General features: G+C 27.5%; 1 protein-coding gene across 3 annotated transcripts in view; it reads right to left on the bottom strand.

Moving 5' to 3' along the window:
• The window catches only part of LOC107440583 (serine-rich adhesin for platelets), an 87082-nt gene that overhangs the window by 12667 nt on the left and 56595 nt on the right, over nt 1-17820 (bottom strand). For all 3 annotated transcript variants that reach the window (XM_016053555.3, XM_071178920.1, XM_016053558.3), the window contains exons 3-11: nt 7280-7372; nt 6702-6836; nt 6211-6324; nt 5974-6056; nt 4777-4876; nt 3881-3938; nt 3673-3767; nt 2523-2675; nt 1141-1297 (exon numbers count right to left, since the gene is read on the bottom strand). In XM_016053555.3, coding sequence (XP_015909041.1) covers nt 1141-1297; nt 2523-2675; nt 3673-3767; nt 3881-3938; nt 4777-4876; nt 5974-6056; nt 6211-6324; nt 6702-6836; nt 7280-7372 — 988 coding nt within the window. The remainder of the gene's footprint in view (nt 1-1140; nt 1298-2522; nt 2676-3672; nt 3768-3880; nt 3939-4776; nt 4877-5973; nt 6057-6210; nt 6325-6701; nt 6837-7279; nt 7373-17820) is intronic.

The following is a 17820-nucleotide window of genomic DNA, read 5'->3' as shown; positions in this document are numbered from 1 at the left end:
AGACGTGTTTTTGGGCCACGATGGGCATCATGCTGTTTAAAATCAACAACTGTAAGTTGGTGTGCTTATTCATCTCTGTATTTGTTCTCCATATCAAATAAAACATTCTCAGGCATGCAAAAATGCCTAGAAAATAAAAACTTCCTAAAATATTGATATTTTGATGGAAATCTCTATGTTGTCCAAAGAAATACAAGAAAGGAATTTTAATTTTATTAAAGAAAAAAAGATTACGACGAACATTTAAAGCTTTTGAAATGCTCAAGACTAATGATGGAGCTTAAGAGAAAACATTTGAGGAAACTTTTAGCTCTAAAAATTTTGAATGTATTCATTTGAGTGAGAATATAAAATTCAAGTGTTTTACATGCAAATAGGATAGAATATCAATAGATGCATAATTTGAAATCTTAAAATCAAATCAATGACGATAGATTATTCATGAAGGTACTGTAAAAAGTCTTGTCGGAATCGACTAGGTTACATATCTGGAACCGAAATAATAGAAAATAGAAGATCTGGTTGTTTCTAGGAGAGAAGGGGAAAATCAACTGCTTCTGAAGTTTTTTGACATTTTCAAGTATCGAATAGACATCAATGACTGTAGGGATTATATTGGAACATATTTTAAAAACATGAACAATCATATAATTCTTAAGAGTATGAATGAGAGAATGAAGGCAAAGAATATTTAGCCAACTGTTGCTGTAAGTTCAGATGAAAGAGGCTTTAGCCTTATAAATTCCATCAGTAGGCACAAAAGAAACAGACTTACGGTAGAAAATATTTAAAAAATAATAATTTCCTTAATGTGATTACCTCTGAAAACTGGAAATCAAAGCCAGTTGTTATAAAATGGCTATGACGTACCACAGGGCCAATGATACTCCGATGTAATAATATGTGGAAGATTCAAGGGAAAAATCAGGAAGCCAATATTTAAAAAATAATTAGTTTAAAACAAAAATAATATCATTTATACATCTTATATTATGTTCCCATTATTTTCTATAATTACTACTTTTAAAAAATACTGATATAATTTTAAGAGTACCGGTCTTGTAAATGATTTGAGTCCCATCACTGTACAAATTAAGTATAAAGATTTCTCTTTAAAAATGCTACAATAATTTATTATACCATTTGGATTCTTTCGATGCCCAGGCACAACAGTAACTAATCGAGGTGCAGTGGATGTACTAACAGGTGTGCCATGTGGATTGGCGTACAACAGAAGGAGGGGTTGGAAATGCCCACGACAACATTTTTCGACAACTTGTTCCCATTTTGGTCCAATCTAATGATAAATAAAAACAATTATTATTTTCAAGTAATATTATAATTCTTAAAAGATTCTAACAAATTGATCATGTAAAATAAAAAAATCTATTTGCCAATATTTAACACCACATAATCAAGAAACAAAAATCACTTCAATGTAATTTATACAATTTCAATTATATAATTCATATTTTGCTTGGTATTTATACAATCTTATAAAACATACAACATTCCAAATAGTCAAATTTTCAATAGTCAAAGATGTAACATATTAAAAATACAACTAATTGATCAAATAAAGTTATTTTTTAGATATTTTTTAACATCACCCAAGAAGTGGGAAAAGGCTAAAAGCAGTACGGTAAGAACACAGGTAATAAAAAAAGAAATTTGCACAGTATATTACGACTGTAAGATTTAAGCTATTAATAAAATTTTAAACTATTGAGGTTATATTATTAACAATAGCCAATTAGCAACCAAAGCCAAAAAAATCTTTTTTCTAAATGTCATTGTATTAAAATGCTCCAAAACGATTACTATCAAGTTACCTGTTGTATACAAGCAATCAAAGACGGAAACATATTAGCTTAATTAGGAATTAACAGTATTTATAATACAAACAAAATCTTCTTTTACAGAAATATTGCTTTAATAACATACAATTCAGTTTCAAATTATAATAAACAATATTTACATATTAATTTCCATCTTGAAAATTAGTCCCAAATGTGACAGAGGTTTGAATAAAATTTGATATAGATTATAGGTTTTTAATGAGTCAAAAAAAAAAATTTATTACAATTCTTTTAAAAACATTTTTAGTTTTTTTTTACCTTCTCAAGAAAGTTACACAATTTTTTATAATTGATTAAACGTATATTTCAATATCATTTATTAATTTACATTTTTCATTAAAAATTTTAAAAAATAAAGTGTGAAAACATAAATATAAAAAATACATAAAATATAAAGGTGTGCAATATAATGTAATGTATTTTATTATTAATTTTAAATATCAGATTTTTGAAGATATAATTTGCCAAAGTTTATAAACACACGGCAAAAAATAACTTTAAAAATTAAATGCACTAGTTTGGAAGATACTTTCGATAAAGGAGAGGCTATAAATGTTTATTAATTCACATAAACCATTTTCTAATTCCCTTTTAATTTTTATGTAAACAGCATTTGATTATATTAATAAGTAAGTAAAAATGTGGAAGAGAAATTCTGCTTACTTCTCTGACAGCAGCATCATCAAAATAAATCCAAACTCTCAGTTTTGTATGGAAGAAAAATGTGGAATAGTGTTTTCCATAATAAGTAACAATTCCGACAAGTTGGTGAGTTGCAGTAGATGCCCATCGACTATCAACAACGGAATGAAATACCTTTAAAAATAAACAAATTTAAATAGAATTAACGATATGCCATTCACATTTTCTTTAAGTCAGTAGAACTTTGGTATTATTCTAAATAGTGTGAAATGAAAACACTAACACCTATTTCCTACTGTTAACAGAATTTTATAATTGCTAAAAAACTTCCATTTTAATAAATAAAAAAAATTCATATAATTTTATAAAATAGTGTAAAAATTTATGTATTATTTCAGGAATCAAGTGAAGTTCTATACAATTTATTTGGTAAAAGATCTTAACACTAATAATCAACATAACACCAACTATAACTCATTTTAATATAGAAATAAAGTTGCTCATACAATGTGCTCATAAAACAAAGCAAATTACATTTATTATTAAAATCACAACATGTAAAGTAAGAAATGTTTGAGCCTCAGAAAAAACCCATAGTGAAACCATTTCATAAGTAGTTTGTTTCAGAGAGAAAAAGAACCATGATTACCAAGACTTATTAAAAGTTACGTACACATCAGTGATGCAATGGAAAATAATTATAAATAAGACTAGAAATTTATTTATTTTGCATCAGGGAAATTAATTCCTAATGAAAACAAGCTAGAAATAAAATGGTTTTACTATCAATTTTTCTCTCTTTTTCAAGACACAAACATCCCTGTAAAGTTCATTTCCTTGAAGAAAAACTAACATAAGGTAAGTGTAATGTAAATAAATTGAGATGCCATGCATGTAATGGCTTCATATTGAAAGTTCTTAAATATAATGTTAATTTAGATATATTGATTAAATCTTTATGAAAATATTTAATAAAATAAGTGTAATAAAGTATAAATACAGCATCTGAATTTGATTTTAAAAGTTTATTATGCTAGTTTTGCTCTAATTAAACAATTTAAAAAAATGAACATTAGAAACTTTTGAATAAAAATCTAAAATGTTCAGACATTATAGAATGAAAATTTAAATGTTCAATAGAAAAAATTAAATTCATATAAATAAAACTCACATCTTGCAATTTTAAAGACATCCCAATAGTTTTAAAAACATCCATGATATGTTCAATTGTAGGACGTTCAGAATCCCAAACTAGTCCAATGCTCACTGCAAAAGTTAAATAAATTAATATGGGAACATAAAATATTCTAAAGCTAGAGGAAACACAATTACATAATATCAAGACTAATTTTATATAGAACAGTAGAAAAATAATTTACCTATTTCTGGACGATTCATCAAAGTTTTTCTTATTTGAATTACAGCACCGCAAGAACTCTAAAATTATAAATGAAAGCCTCATTATTATTTGACATTTGTATACTACATTACTTTTAAAAGGGTCACAAATGTCATATAAGTAAATTTAAAAAGTCATTTCAATATACTTTTAAACAATTTTCATTAGCATTTTAATGTTGGTAAAAAAAATTAGACTTTAAATGCTTTCTTCTTTCAAAAATCACTTGAATTAAAAATTTTAATATTATTTTCTGCATAAAAATAAAATAAAAATATGTATGAAGAAAATTGTTAGAAAGATATGATACAGGATTTGATAATAATTCTAACAAAAATTTGTTACAAAGATACAAAGACTTAGTCTAATATTTTTTATTTATTTCATGAAAGTCATGAGAAATTAAAATTTGTCACTAGAATTAATTGTAACAAGAGAAATGATGCCATTTCTAATAACAAGAATTATATTGATAATAAAAGTTTTTGCCTTCTACTCGTTCTCACAACAAATATTTTGATCGTATTATATTTTCTCGTATAACAAAAAATTAATTCCCCATTTCTTTAACACTAGTACCAACTTTTAAATATACAAGCAAAAATTCTCTGTTGCTGTTATAACTATTAAAGAAATTGTGTTACTGCTGATAATGGTACTGATTTGCCTTGATTTTATATCCAAAAAATCAACAAAAATCGTACTCTTGTTGTCACTGGCAATTAAATATGGTACCTTTATTTTCAAAAAAAAATGGAAAGAGGTCAGGAAAAATAGAATAGATTGAATTATTGCACAGCACTATTAAAATAAGTATAATAAGCAATAATAATAAATAAGGTCATAATAATAAGTTAATAATAAGTTCATAATTACCGGACAGTCTCTTAAATCTCCTAAACCACCGGCCTTCTTCAGTAGTTCACTGAAATTTGGTGTCTGATCATTTTGCTCTTTCATCAACTTTGCTTGAGAGCTATTTAAAATAATTTTATAATTGTTTTATGCAAATTATTATTGCTTTTAACAAAAATAATATATATATATANGAGATATAGAGATATAGATAGATATAGATAGATATAGATAGATAGATAGATATCATATTAGTGTATTAATAAAAAATCAATATATGCTCCATCCTATAAACATTAAATAGAAGAAATCAGCAAATGTAAAATTATTTAATAATTGAATTTGAAAGTAAGACATTTCTTCTAAAAGTTGGCGTACATAAAAGTTGATTAATTCAAAGTTGATTGTTACAAACAAATTATTAACATAAATTTTAAAAAAATTTATTATTATAAATAAAATTAACAGTTTAAGAATTTTTTTTAACAGTAAAAATTTATAAATTTTAAACAGGAGAAAAATTATGTCATCAATAAATGAAAAAGTATCAAATGAAAACACTAAATAAAGAAATTGATTTGATTTAAAGTAAAAAGAAACACTCAAAGAAAGAATTCCAATCAATTTTTCTAAAATGATCTGTAACCTATTATAAAATAACTAATCTTATTTTCAAGAAAATAGTCATAAAAATGCCTATTTTTTTCATTCAAGAAATTTAAAGGGAAAAAAAGGTGTATGTACAATATTTGTATTCAATTTTCATTTTTGGAATTTTTTTAGATTGAAATTTAAAACTCCATATATCCATATAACTCTGACTCCACAACGTAGTACATAATATTGAAAAATATTTTATGACAGAACACAAACCACGTACATTTACAAAGAGCATGCGTAGCTGAGCTAAGAGTACGAAATACATATAACAAATACAAATATTAAGATAGTGCTGAAATCTAGTTTAAAGTAAACATCTCCAGTTACATTAATAATTTTCTGGTGCTGCCATCTAGTGAATAAAATGAGAAATAAAAAAATCCTGGGCACAAGAGATGGATATATTTAAACTTTTTTGGTGCATTACTTTTGAACACTCCCGCCCGGAAATATCATGAACACTAGAAATACGAGACGAAAGCTCACCCCGTGATTTTGACGGGAGCGAGAGAGAAGGGGTTAAAGAAATTAAAATAATGATTTCAATTTTATACTCACCAAAGAGCTGAAGAGGGCACATAATGCACCATTTGCGTGAACGGTAATGGTTCAGAGGTAGCACCACAAGAATGACACACAGTCTATAATAACAAATATATTAAAAATTAGCCAAACATTGAAACACTCAATAAAATGTTTTAAATGAAGGACTAAGATTAATAATAATTTTAATTCTGTTAGTAACTCAAAAATAAATAAATGTAAACTTAGTACATTTAAAAAAAAGTTACTTACTTGTTCGACCAACGTCATAGCAAACTTTTGATGAGGTATACAATGAACAGCACTACACATGTCTTCTGACTCATTATTTGCAATGTGGAAATGTATCCTCATTAAAATGTTTTCCTATAATACATTTAGTTTTACATTAAAAACTTTACACACACAAACAAACTTTAATAAGCATTTTAGTACATTAAATTATGCCATTTTCACAAAAATAAATCCTTTACATAAAATTCCAAAATTTATAGAGCTACCAGAGAAAAGTCAAAATAATAATTGAGTTAAATAGTACTTATTAAAAATGTTTCGAGATGTAAAACTATAATTAAGTGAAAATTATAATTAATCCAGAAATATAATTTACGAAATATGTTTATCTAATAATCTAATATATATATATATATATATATATATATGTTATGATATGATACGAAATATGATATCTAATAATCGAATTACTAAATTTTCTTCGGCAAAAGAAAATATATGGTACTTACGAAACATTCAGCAGCATCGTCCATGAAACCAAGCTGAAATCTTCTTTGATCACAAAATGTTTCAGCTAATGCTCGCCGTAATGCATCAGGAGGTAGAGCAGACTCTTGACTGTATTGAAACTGTGCAAATAATTCCTAAAAAGAAAACAAGAATTTCTTTAGTTAAGAAAAATTTAGTTTGGTTAAGAATGTTCCTCATATTAAATGTAATGCCTCATATTAAATTACGTAAAAATCTTGATTAATAGCTTTCTCGAAGTAAAACTTCAAATTTTAAACATTTGGTAGCAATAACTTGTTACACAAAAGCTAACTTGGTGTGCTTTATTTTATTTGAAAGCAATACTTTAGGCGAAAACGTTTTTTGAGAAAATGGTTTCATACATGATTCGATACTATAAACTAAATTGACTAGTGTATCAAAAGATTGATAAATAAAAAATAAAAAAACATTAAGTATATATTTAAAGCTGAAAATTTATTTCTAAATGATAATCACTAAAGATTCCTTTTTTTAAAGGTAGAAATTAATTGTAGCTTACTTAATACAAGCACACAAAAATGAGCTGAAAACTTACTTTTAATGCACAAAATATGCAAGAATCTTCCATGCAGGCATGACCACACAACTCTCTAAAACTTCGGCGAAAAATATCCAAATGCCAAAGAACCTGGAAGAAAAACAGCGAATATTTAAAATATATATATATATTTTGTTCAAAGAAAACTAAAAACTATTCAAGACACATTTTTTTAAAAAAAGAATTTAAATATTATTTTAATTTTGAAGCAAGAATAAAATCATATTTTATACATATCAGAATTAAATTTAGTTTTATGTAAAGTAGTTATTTAGTTTCATATAAAGTAGTTATTTAGTTTGTAATCTCAAAGTTTTCTCTAAATATGACGCATAATATTAGCCTTCAAAATTTACTTAATGATTTTACAAAAATGAGTACGGGGAATTAATGTTCAACGATATGTCCATACCCTTAACTGAGAGGAGCTAATAATTTGGATTATTTTTCTACTAGGACAATTTTTAAAGTAACAAGAACAAAAACGTCTATTAAATTTTCATCAACTCTGCAAACTACGAACTTAAATAAAAGTCAATTTTATGAAAACTCCTATTACATTATGACAATTGAGGGCGTTTGGTTTTAGATTTTTTTATGAAATTCATTACGTTGTAAAAATTTTCAAGAAATACATTCAGGATATAAATTATGCAAATTTAATTTAATTTTTAAAAAAAATCAAAAATGGCAATTATTTTAAATCAGAATCGCTAAAGGAAGCTATAAAATAAATAAATAAATGTTATTTTAAAAACAGTAAGAAAGTTATTTAAAAAAATAGTTTCGAGCTGGTTCTGTAGACAAAACCTTATTTAAGTTATTTAGGGTAGTTAAATACTTATTAAAGCTTCTTTAATAGCGTTAGTATTATAAGCCCACCAAAACTCAAAATAACGTAACTATTCTTTTTTTCTTTTTCGCGAATGTGCCCCGAAATATCGAATTTATACTGCTAAACAAAGTTTTTTTGTTATCGTTTCACAATTAACAAATATTTGTGTAACTAGCTAAAATTAGCGATAAGATTTTAGGCAATTCTACTAAACAACACCATATTTATATCCAATACTTCAAGAAACATATCTCATTTGCTTCCTACTCAATTCTAACTTATATCCTTAAAATGAACTAACCTTAAGTAGCTTACATTTTTCAGTATTTTGCAGAGTTTTTATTAAAAAAGTTCCATGATTTCAAAATCAAGTACAGGGACAATGACACAGATACGGATGGACGAGCAAATTATCTATTCTAACTTTTTTAAAGCTGCCAAAGAAAAACTACTATCAGAAATCTATGAATGAGAAGATTTACTTTTAAAAAAAAAAGTCAAGTGACGAAATTCGCCAACAATATCCGGTGTTAGGTAAAGGGACGTACAGTGACATGAGCTAAGATCTCAGTTCAACAAAGATAACGTAAGGACTTGAATTAATTCTTTTCCAGTACATGAAAACAACTAAACTTCGTAAGGAAGGATAATAGCCTGCGTGTCAAGGTGAGAAGTATATCAATGCCACTCAAGTACCCCTTTAAATGATGGCGTGCGGCAGGACACGCGGCAAACCCCTCATTTAACAGTAAATGAAGGCTAAGATCAGAGATTTAAACTTTCGATTGCAGTTTAACATCATTCACAAAATCAATGGTCTCAGAGACAAAACGTCCAAGATTATCTCGTAATCGGCATTTTCTAAGACGAAATTTCGGACACCGGATGTCGTAGTCGACGGAGCGTGTGGAATTAAATACGTCTTAGATGCTACACTAGGAACATTTAGTTTCGATGGTCCATACAAAAGAGTTATCTTTTCTACAACCCATTCCGAACAATGGGCCTCGCGTCGGGCACGAGACGCCTCCCCCATCATTTTTTTTTTACCATTTTTATATCAAGTTTCGGATCACGTCTAGGAATCATTTTTGTAGCAATTTGGAGCCATAAACTGGATGGAATTTAATGTAAAGTATATCTATATCATAAAATGATGATAGGTAATAGTTTTACTTTCTGTTGAATGACAAAGCGGAGGTGACATTCCTATTCAACCAGATTTGAAGAAGGGAAATAGTATAATATTAAGTTACTATGTCAAAGAATGGATAAATCGAAGGAAGATAGAAATAACATATAATTCACTCCTATTACTTTTGAGAAATAAAAATAGCAGTCATTAACCACACTGACCTGGCGAGAGAAAAAAAACGATTAATTCATAATTCCACCTTATTGTAGGATAGAGGAAAAAGTAATGGAATGCGTCGCCAGTGAAATGAAAACTTAGTGCGTTAGTTAATAATTTTTCTTTAAATGTTTCAACAACACAAAAAGTCTAAACCTATCAGAAAGCTAAAATCTATTATAAGTTTTTAAATATAAACATCAATATAAACTTGATAAAATTACCACACTCAACAGAAAGTTAAGCGATTGTCATAGTTTTAATAGATAATTGAAGGGGACAAAATATATTACTACTTTACATAAATTTCAAATGACTTCGATATAAAAAAAATTTCCGTAAATAAAGTACAAATTTTTTTAAAGCAAATTGTCAATAAACGTTCTTTTGTTTTTTATTTATTTATTCAAAAATCAGCTATAGAGTTAAAATTAGGCAATCAAAACAACACTCAGATGTTTGACAGACGAAGAGTTTCAATTAACAGAGATCAAATGGTCCTTAAAAGAAATAAAGTCTGATGCCAGTTATAAAAAAAAATCTACAAATTTCTTTGTAATAGTTTTAAATTAAAAATTGAAATTATGAGATTTCGTATCCATGATAAATTACGGTGGTCAAACACAATAAAAAATAATTTACATCTTAGTTTCGCAACGACTGTTTGAATTTTTCCAGGATCGTCCGGATCATAATCAAATACAATCTCCATATGAACAAGAAGATAACAAAAAGTAAGCAACAACAGTTTGAAATATTTGATATGTATTGTTAAACAAATATAAAAAACTGCAATCAGCAGACATTTAAAACTGGTGACAGGAAAGGAAACATCTCTGTTACAAGCCAAGACGTTTTCCCTTTTCTCCAACGGAAATATCAATCTTGAAAGAAACCCAACAATCAACCCCCAATGGTAATAAAGTCAAGTCTGGAAAACAACCCACAGACCTTTTTATTTTATTTTGTATTCACAAGTGGGGTTGGCGTATCACTCGACAGGGTCCATTAGAGAAGCTGATACAGACTTGTTGTCAGCGAGGGGTGCAAAGGGAAGCCACTGAGCTGTGCAAATGTGATGAGGAGCAGATGGCCCCTTTTCAAGGGGCATACCTACACTTTTTTACTCCGCAAAACGCATAGGAGGGTTCGTGCAGTGAAAAAAAAAATACATACAATTCCAACGGTCGCTAGAGAGCAAAACGGTGTTTCCTCCCCCAAAAGGGATCAAAGGTGATACTTGTGCCCCTCGGGGAGGATCGGAATGCGTGGGGTTAAAAAAGCGAAACCTTCCATCAAGGATAAGAGCGCTGATTTTGGAAAGCTGTAAAATTTTTACTCTGAATTGGAAGGAGATTTTAGAAATTTTTTCGCCAATGAAAATCAAAAAATCACAATTTAAGTGTTTAAAACTCGAATTAAAGCATAAATTTAAACAATGCGTATTGTCATACCGTAAAAAAACCTCAGGACAAATAGGTTAAATATTTAAAAAAAAATTATTTAAAACTACTAGTCTAGCGACATTTTCCCACCTAAATGAAAATCAATAAAATTAATGAATTCTCAATTTTTGAAAATTATTATGAGCCCAGACAATGCACTTTTCAAGTATAAGTGTTACTAACTTACAACTGTTATAAAAAATAACATATTTAATGCTAAAAAACGTTACTTTATGCGGTAATCGAGCTTTTGAAAAACAGATACAAACTGATATAAATTTATCTACGAACTGATTACAACTGACAATTAAGATTTCAGATCATATTTATTTAACAAATAATCATCTTTACAGCATTTTCATTTTTAGTCATTCGAATGGTACACAAATAATCGGATGGATGACAACTTCATCAAGACAATATCTTTTTAATTGTGATTGTATACTTCTGATACATTTTCCCTATCAGAATTTCTACTTAAAATTTATAATTTATAAAGCACATTTAACACTTCAAAGATAGACGAAATAGAAATCCATTTTATCGTAAAAGCATGGATTATAAGCAAATAAAGAAATTGACAAAAAATCTTACAAAATTTATAAAATTAAAAATTATTTTCATGACAAATATTTATTTACACGGGGGAAAAAATGGTAAAATAACTGAGCTGCATGGTAATGACATTTCTGGTAAGAAAAAATAACATAATTCTGGTAATAGAAATCAAAATATATGGTAACTATTCATTTGGTAATTTTTCTGTTCATATTGTAACGGTTTATAGGAAATTTTGATTTTTAAAACTGTAATTCTTATTACTCCACATTTAGTAAAATACGCAAAAACTGAAAAGTAAATTTCATCGATTAAACGGTTCATATACCATGATCTAAGGTATCATGTTAAAAAGACCAAATTTTACCACATTTTTCCTAATTTTATCACAAAAACCATATTTTATAGTTAATTTTATCAAAATCATTACCAAAGCGCTTTGGTAAATATTACTGAGTTTTTTAGTGTTCCCATATATCCAGAAAGACGGTAAACTTTACCATACTCTGAGAGTTCGGGGATTTTTTAATTTTAAAATCGATTAAAATATATATAATTAACTTAATTTAGAACTTTAAGATTGATGAAATGATAAACAAGAGGTAGAACAGGAAGTTTTAAAAAAAATATTGAAAGAGGACATAAAAGCGAATTATAAGTGATTTCGAGAAAACCTCAATATAAACGGTGGAGGAAAAATAAAAGCAAAGATTTCTTAAAATCAAGCATTGTAAATCAAGACTGAAAAAGTTCGTGAATCGAAACAATTATGAGTAGTACTAATTTACGCCTGGGGCTTCGCGGAGAACAACGTGAGATTAGAAAACACAAGTGAAATGAATTAAGATTCTGCAAAAGGGGGATTGGGGGGTCAGTCGGTCAACCATGTCCAACATAATGAGGTTTGTTTCCGGCGAAGAAGAGCGTCACAGAGAGAAAAACAAAACGTTATGAACATATTGTAGAGTCACTGCCTGGGGGGGGGGACATTTTTAATTTATTTTTTTAATTACAATACATTATTCTCTACAATACAGTGGTTCAGATGCAACAATAAAGTCCTGTTGCGTAAAGTTTGACGGAACAAAAGAATTATTGCGAGAGTTTTAAGTGTTATTGAAACGAAAAGTGCCATTATTATTGTCTGATAACTGAAAAGAATAAATGGAAACCTGGCATTGAAATAAATTATTTTCCAATAACAATTTAATATAGATTTGAAGAAATACTGACGGGTTATGGATTGAAAAGGTTATTTGAAATTTTGTCGATTAATCATTTATTAGTTGTCAACTATTTTGAGCGTTGAAAAGGATAAATTCAAAATAATAATAATTATAAATGACAATGTTTTTTTGTTTTTTTTTAAGGGGAATGTTGAATTAAACATAAAATAGTTTAATTCGATACGTAATACAGCTGAATTTTTCAATTCTGTAAAATCAACTCATATATTTTTTTTAAATGTAAACAGCAGTTATAAAAAAAATGGTTATCTCTACTAGACTTTAAAAAATTGCGGAAAAAAGTACCTACACTCAGGGTGGCTGTACATTTTACAGTAGAATCCATTTTTACTGGAACATGTTACGGAACAAAAATCTGTGATGTACCATAATTTTTACAATAATAATTATAGTAAAATCAATGTATCACTGTAATTAAACAAATATTAATGTAAAAAGTACGATCTAATATTTTACGGTAAAAATGGATTTTATGGGTGATACACAAATAATTATAGTTTCTAGCACAATTTTGTCTCCAATAAATAAATAAAAATAAAATAACATAAAAACTTTGATGACATAGTGGAAATTTTAAAATGAGAAGAACTGTTTGTGCTTCTTTCGCAAAGTAAATATAAAATAATAATAAGCTTTAAGGCAATGTTTTTCACTGCAAATTTTATTTAATTTTAAATTAAGAATTTGTTTTCAAAAGTTAGTTGTCGGTAAAGTTGTTTTTATTGTAATCAAACAATTAATTTTCTTTTAATGCAATAGTGAATTATTGATCATTAAGCATCAAAAAATCAATAATATTATAAGAAACTAATTTTAAGTCAATTTTAGGTTTATAATTATAGCTACATCAAAAGATGAAACCAGATTTTGCATAAGGTAGTTTTTTTTTTCGTATTTTAATGCATTAACTCTTTTCTTATTATCTTTTTTTAAATATAAATATCATAGCAGCGCAGTAACGCTAATTGGAAAAAAAAATGAATGTCACTTTTACGCAACTATTATAATTTCTTCCAATTATGTACACTAATAAGTAGACTTGTTTTTACCTTCGTTTTTAATTGCGTCCAAAATAGGAAAATTGACTTTTGTTTTTTAAAATTTAACAGCTATGCTATATTTAATAGAAATATATTTAATTTAACTATGATATATTTGATAGCTATGATATCGAGTTCAAGTACAACTATGCTAATTACCCAGGAAATTATTGGAAGATGCCGCTTAATTAATAAGTGGCCGAGAGGGACACGGGAACGATTCAGAAATGATGACATCAAATAAGATACCCCAGAGTCGGTGACCCTTCTTTTTAAAATAAGAGAGAGACTCGTAAGCAGCGACTCTACAATTAAAAACCGGTCGGACAGACTGAAAAGTGTGACCGTCAGGACACTTCCTTACTTTTACCAAACAGCGCTATTCTAAGTTAGGTCTCATCAAATGCTTATGTTTAATTGTTCTATTTCATGATGTTATAAGTTATCATTTCTTTGAAATAATAATGAAACGGGGATAGCATTCTAACTTATATTTTAGGTTTGAAACTCATAGTTACTGTTTCTATTTTAATCCTCTTTGAATGATTACGATTTTTGAATTTAAAAAAAAAAAAAACTCATTGATACATATCGTAAAAATTTATTTGGGATAAAAAGGATCATACAAACAACCTAAATAATTATTACAAAGAACAACAAAGGTGTTTATTAGAATTAATTAGAATACAAAATAGGTTCCTTTTTAAAGTCAAGAAAACAAAAAAAATTTAAAAGAAAAAAAAAGGAGTGTTTAATATAGTAAAAATTACTTACAAAAATTAATGTAGTGCAAATTATGATTCATGAAGATAGAGTTATGTAATTTAAAAGAATATAGCACACATCTTTTTATAATTAATGTTGTTGAGTAAATTTTGTTATGATAGTAATAGGATAGAAATATGATAAAATTTACAATTTAATAATAAATAAGATAGAAATATACAATTGAAAACTGGTATCCATATTTTTAAAAATATTTTTTTATTAATAATGTATTTTAATATTTAATAAGCTGTTTATGAAGAATTTTAATAAACTAATTTTGAAAATAGAAATATGTAATTCAGAAGAATTTTATAAATTTTATTTCATAACCTACGTAATGAGATTTAGTCAATAAAGTTAAAGAAACAAAAATATTTAATTCAGAGATCACATTAAAAGTATTAAAACACATTAATAGAATGCAAATTTTGCAAAGCTAAGAGAATTACAAAACTAATAAGTAATTCTAAACTTTTGCAAGGCATTTGCTTACTGAAAGATGCAATCCAAAGAACTCAATCATAACATAAAAATTTTATTAAATATAAATGCAATGCAAATTTCGTGAAACTGTAAAAAATATTTTAGTCAAAGAACAAGTTTCGAAAAAATGATTTTATTGCACCCTTTTTAACCATTCAAAAACCCAAAAATTTCCTTAATCAATAATAAAATTTAAAATATCGCATTAATTTTAAAAAATTTTAACAAAAAAGCAATCTATTTCGATACAATATTATACTTCGATACATTATAATGTTTTGAAAAATAATTTTTGCTTGTTTCCTCAGCGCTTTAAGAAACTATTGACGAGCCCAATATATTAACCGTGAAAATTAATCATCATATTTTTCAAAACAATTTACAATTTAATAAACAAAGCACCAATTTTCATTGAAAAAAAGATTCCTTTGAGAAAAAGAGACAATGCATTAAATAAATCCTCTTAAATCAAACATGATAAATTAATTCTTTCCGGAAACAAAAAGATCAAAATTAATATTTATTGACTGATACACCAAAGTCAGGGTCGATTGAGAAAAGGTTCAGTCAACCATTTCAAAAAAAGACACCCTCAAATAAAACCTCGGTAGTAGACACACCTGCCAGACGCGCGCTTCAAACAAAAAAGCTGAAATCAGGTGATAAAGTGAAGAGGGGGTGAAGTATCAACGTCATTCTGATGACGAAACAAATGATTTAGTTCGTTGTTTAAATATCATAACGGAAGTAGTCTTTAATATATTTCAGATAGATAGATATAAATTCGGACAATTTATGTAGTATATCTAGAAAGAAAAAAATAACAATGTGCTTCTGCGTTACATCATTTTATAAAAAATCTATTTTAATTGTTCAGTACGGTTTTGCTGTGAATTTATAAGTTAATTAACTAAGTCTTATTTTCTCTCTCTAATTTTTAATGAACTAATCTACCAATAAGATTATTACAATATGAAAAACAAGAGCCGCGATGGCTCAGGGGATAGAGCGTTCGCCTTCCAATGAGGTGAACCGGGTTCGAATCCCACGATGGCTGGTCGATACGAATCCGCATCCGGCTTGTGCCGACCAGAGTGCTGACGTGAAATATCCTCAGTGGTAGACGGATCATGGGTTAGAGCCCCTATGCCGTCAGGTCAACCGTGGGAGGTTCTCGTGGTTTTCTTCTCTATATAACGCGAATGCGGATTAGTTCCATCAATAAGTCCCCCACGAAGGCAAATTTCTTCCAATACTTTATGCAGGAATTCCCTTGTCTTCTGGATTGGTTTCAAAATTACAAGGCTACGGAGTTGAACATCAGTAGTCTTAAACCCAAAAAATTGAGTCGGCTGTTCAACGACGGTTATGAAATAAAATAAAATATGAAAAACAAAATGCTACAAAAACTTTTGTAATAAAAACAACAACAAAAAAAACAGTGGTTGAGAGGGGAGAGGGGTTACGTTGTAACTTAAAAATATTTATAACTATAAACTGAATAAACCCGAAAACTCCTTTTAAATTACTTTGTAAGTTACAAAACAGCTTTTTAAATCGCACACAAATACTACGTGCTCAACATATCAGAAAAAAGAACTAGTAAAGAAAAATAACATGTTTCAGTAATATCAAGGCATAACAATTAATAACTTCAGAAATAAGCGTATAAAAAAAAACATAAATGTTGTTAATTCAACTGGAGCGTTTTCATACAAAAACAATATTCACTCCCTCTTTTTTTTTTACTTTTTAATACGCGTAATTTAATATTCAGTAAGGTATACATAAGAAAATGGCGTAATTTCTTTACTTTTCACGTAAACCTGTTTCTTATACGAGATGATTAAAAAAAAATCTCACAAATCTCAGTCTTTTGATTCCACGTGGTGCATCTTATAAATTAAACATGAAGTAGACCTTAACATGAACCTTTGTAAAAAACTAGTTATAAATCTTCCAGAAATGAGCAAATGCAGATATCTCGTAATAAAATTTAGTAAAAAAATCTGCGTAGTTTCTAGTTGGGTTTTTTTTTTCCAGGCGAAAAAGAAACTGACATAAATCGAAAAATCATTTTCTTACTTTTTGCCACTACTGATTTTTTTTAAAGTTTTCCGGGATCTGGTACAAAAAATATATTTTAATGCGTTTTCTCTTCCTCTATGTAACAGATATCTTGCAGATATTTTCATGGAGAAAAAATTCGGGTAAAATTACCGTAATATATATTAATGACATTTCTGGGTAAAAGAAAGAAAAAAAACATAATTCTGGATAATAAAACAAAATATGTATTTAGACCATTCATTTGATAGTTATTCCGTTCATAGGGTAAAGGTTTACCTGAAATTCAGGTTTCAAAAATTTATAGTTCTTACTACACATTTGGTAAAAATTACAAAACTGAGTAGTAAATTTAACCGAACAAATGGTTTTTATACCACGCTCTAAGGTATGATAAAATTACCAAATTCTATAGTATTTACCATATTTTATCAAATACTATATAACATATTTTATTGATAATTTTACCAAAATCATTACAAAAAAGCTTCAATAAAAAAAAAATTAAAAAAAAACGCGCTTTTTGGTGTTCTCATAAGAATCAGAAACACGGAACATTTTACAACATTCTGGAAGTTTTCACCCTAATTTTTTCTCAGTGTTGCAATATGCTGTAAATATGTTTCTTCGACAGAATAATTTTAAAAAAATGTTTTGAATTTTTAAGATGTATTTTGAGACTACACATTATAAAAAAAAGTTAGGTATTATGATGTAAATTAATTCTGATTAACACCTTAAAAT

This window comes from Parasteatoda tepidariorum, chromosome 3 (genome assembly GCF_043381705.1).
Source record: "Parasteatoda tepidariorum isolate YZ-2023 chromosome 3, CAS_Ptep_4.0, whole genome shotgun sequence".
NCBI lineage: Eukaryota > Metazoa > Arthropoda > Arachnida > Araneae > Theridiidae > Parasteatoda > Parasteatoda tepidariorum.
The sequence above is the reverse complement of the archived record's forward strand: the minus strand, read 5'-3'. Positions and strand labels throughout refer to the sequence as shown.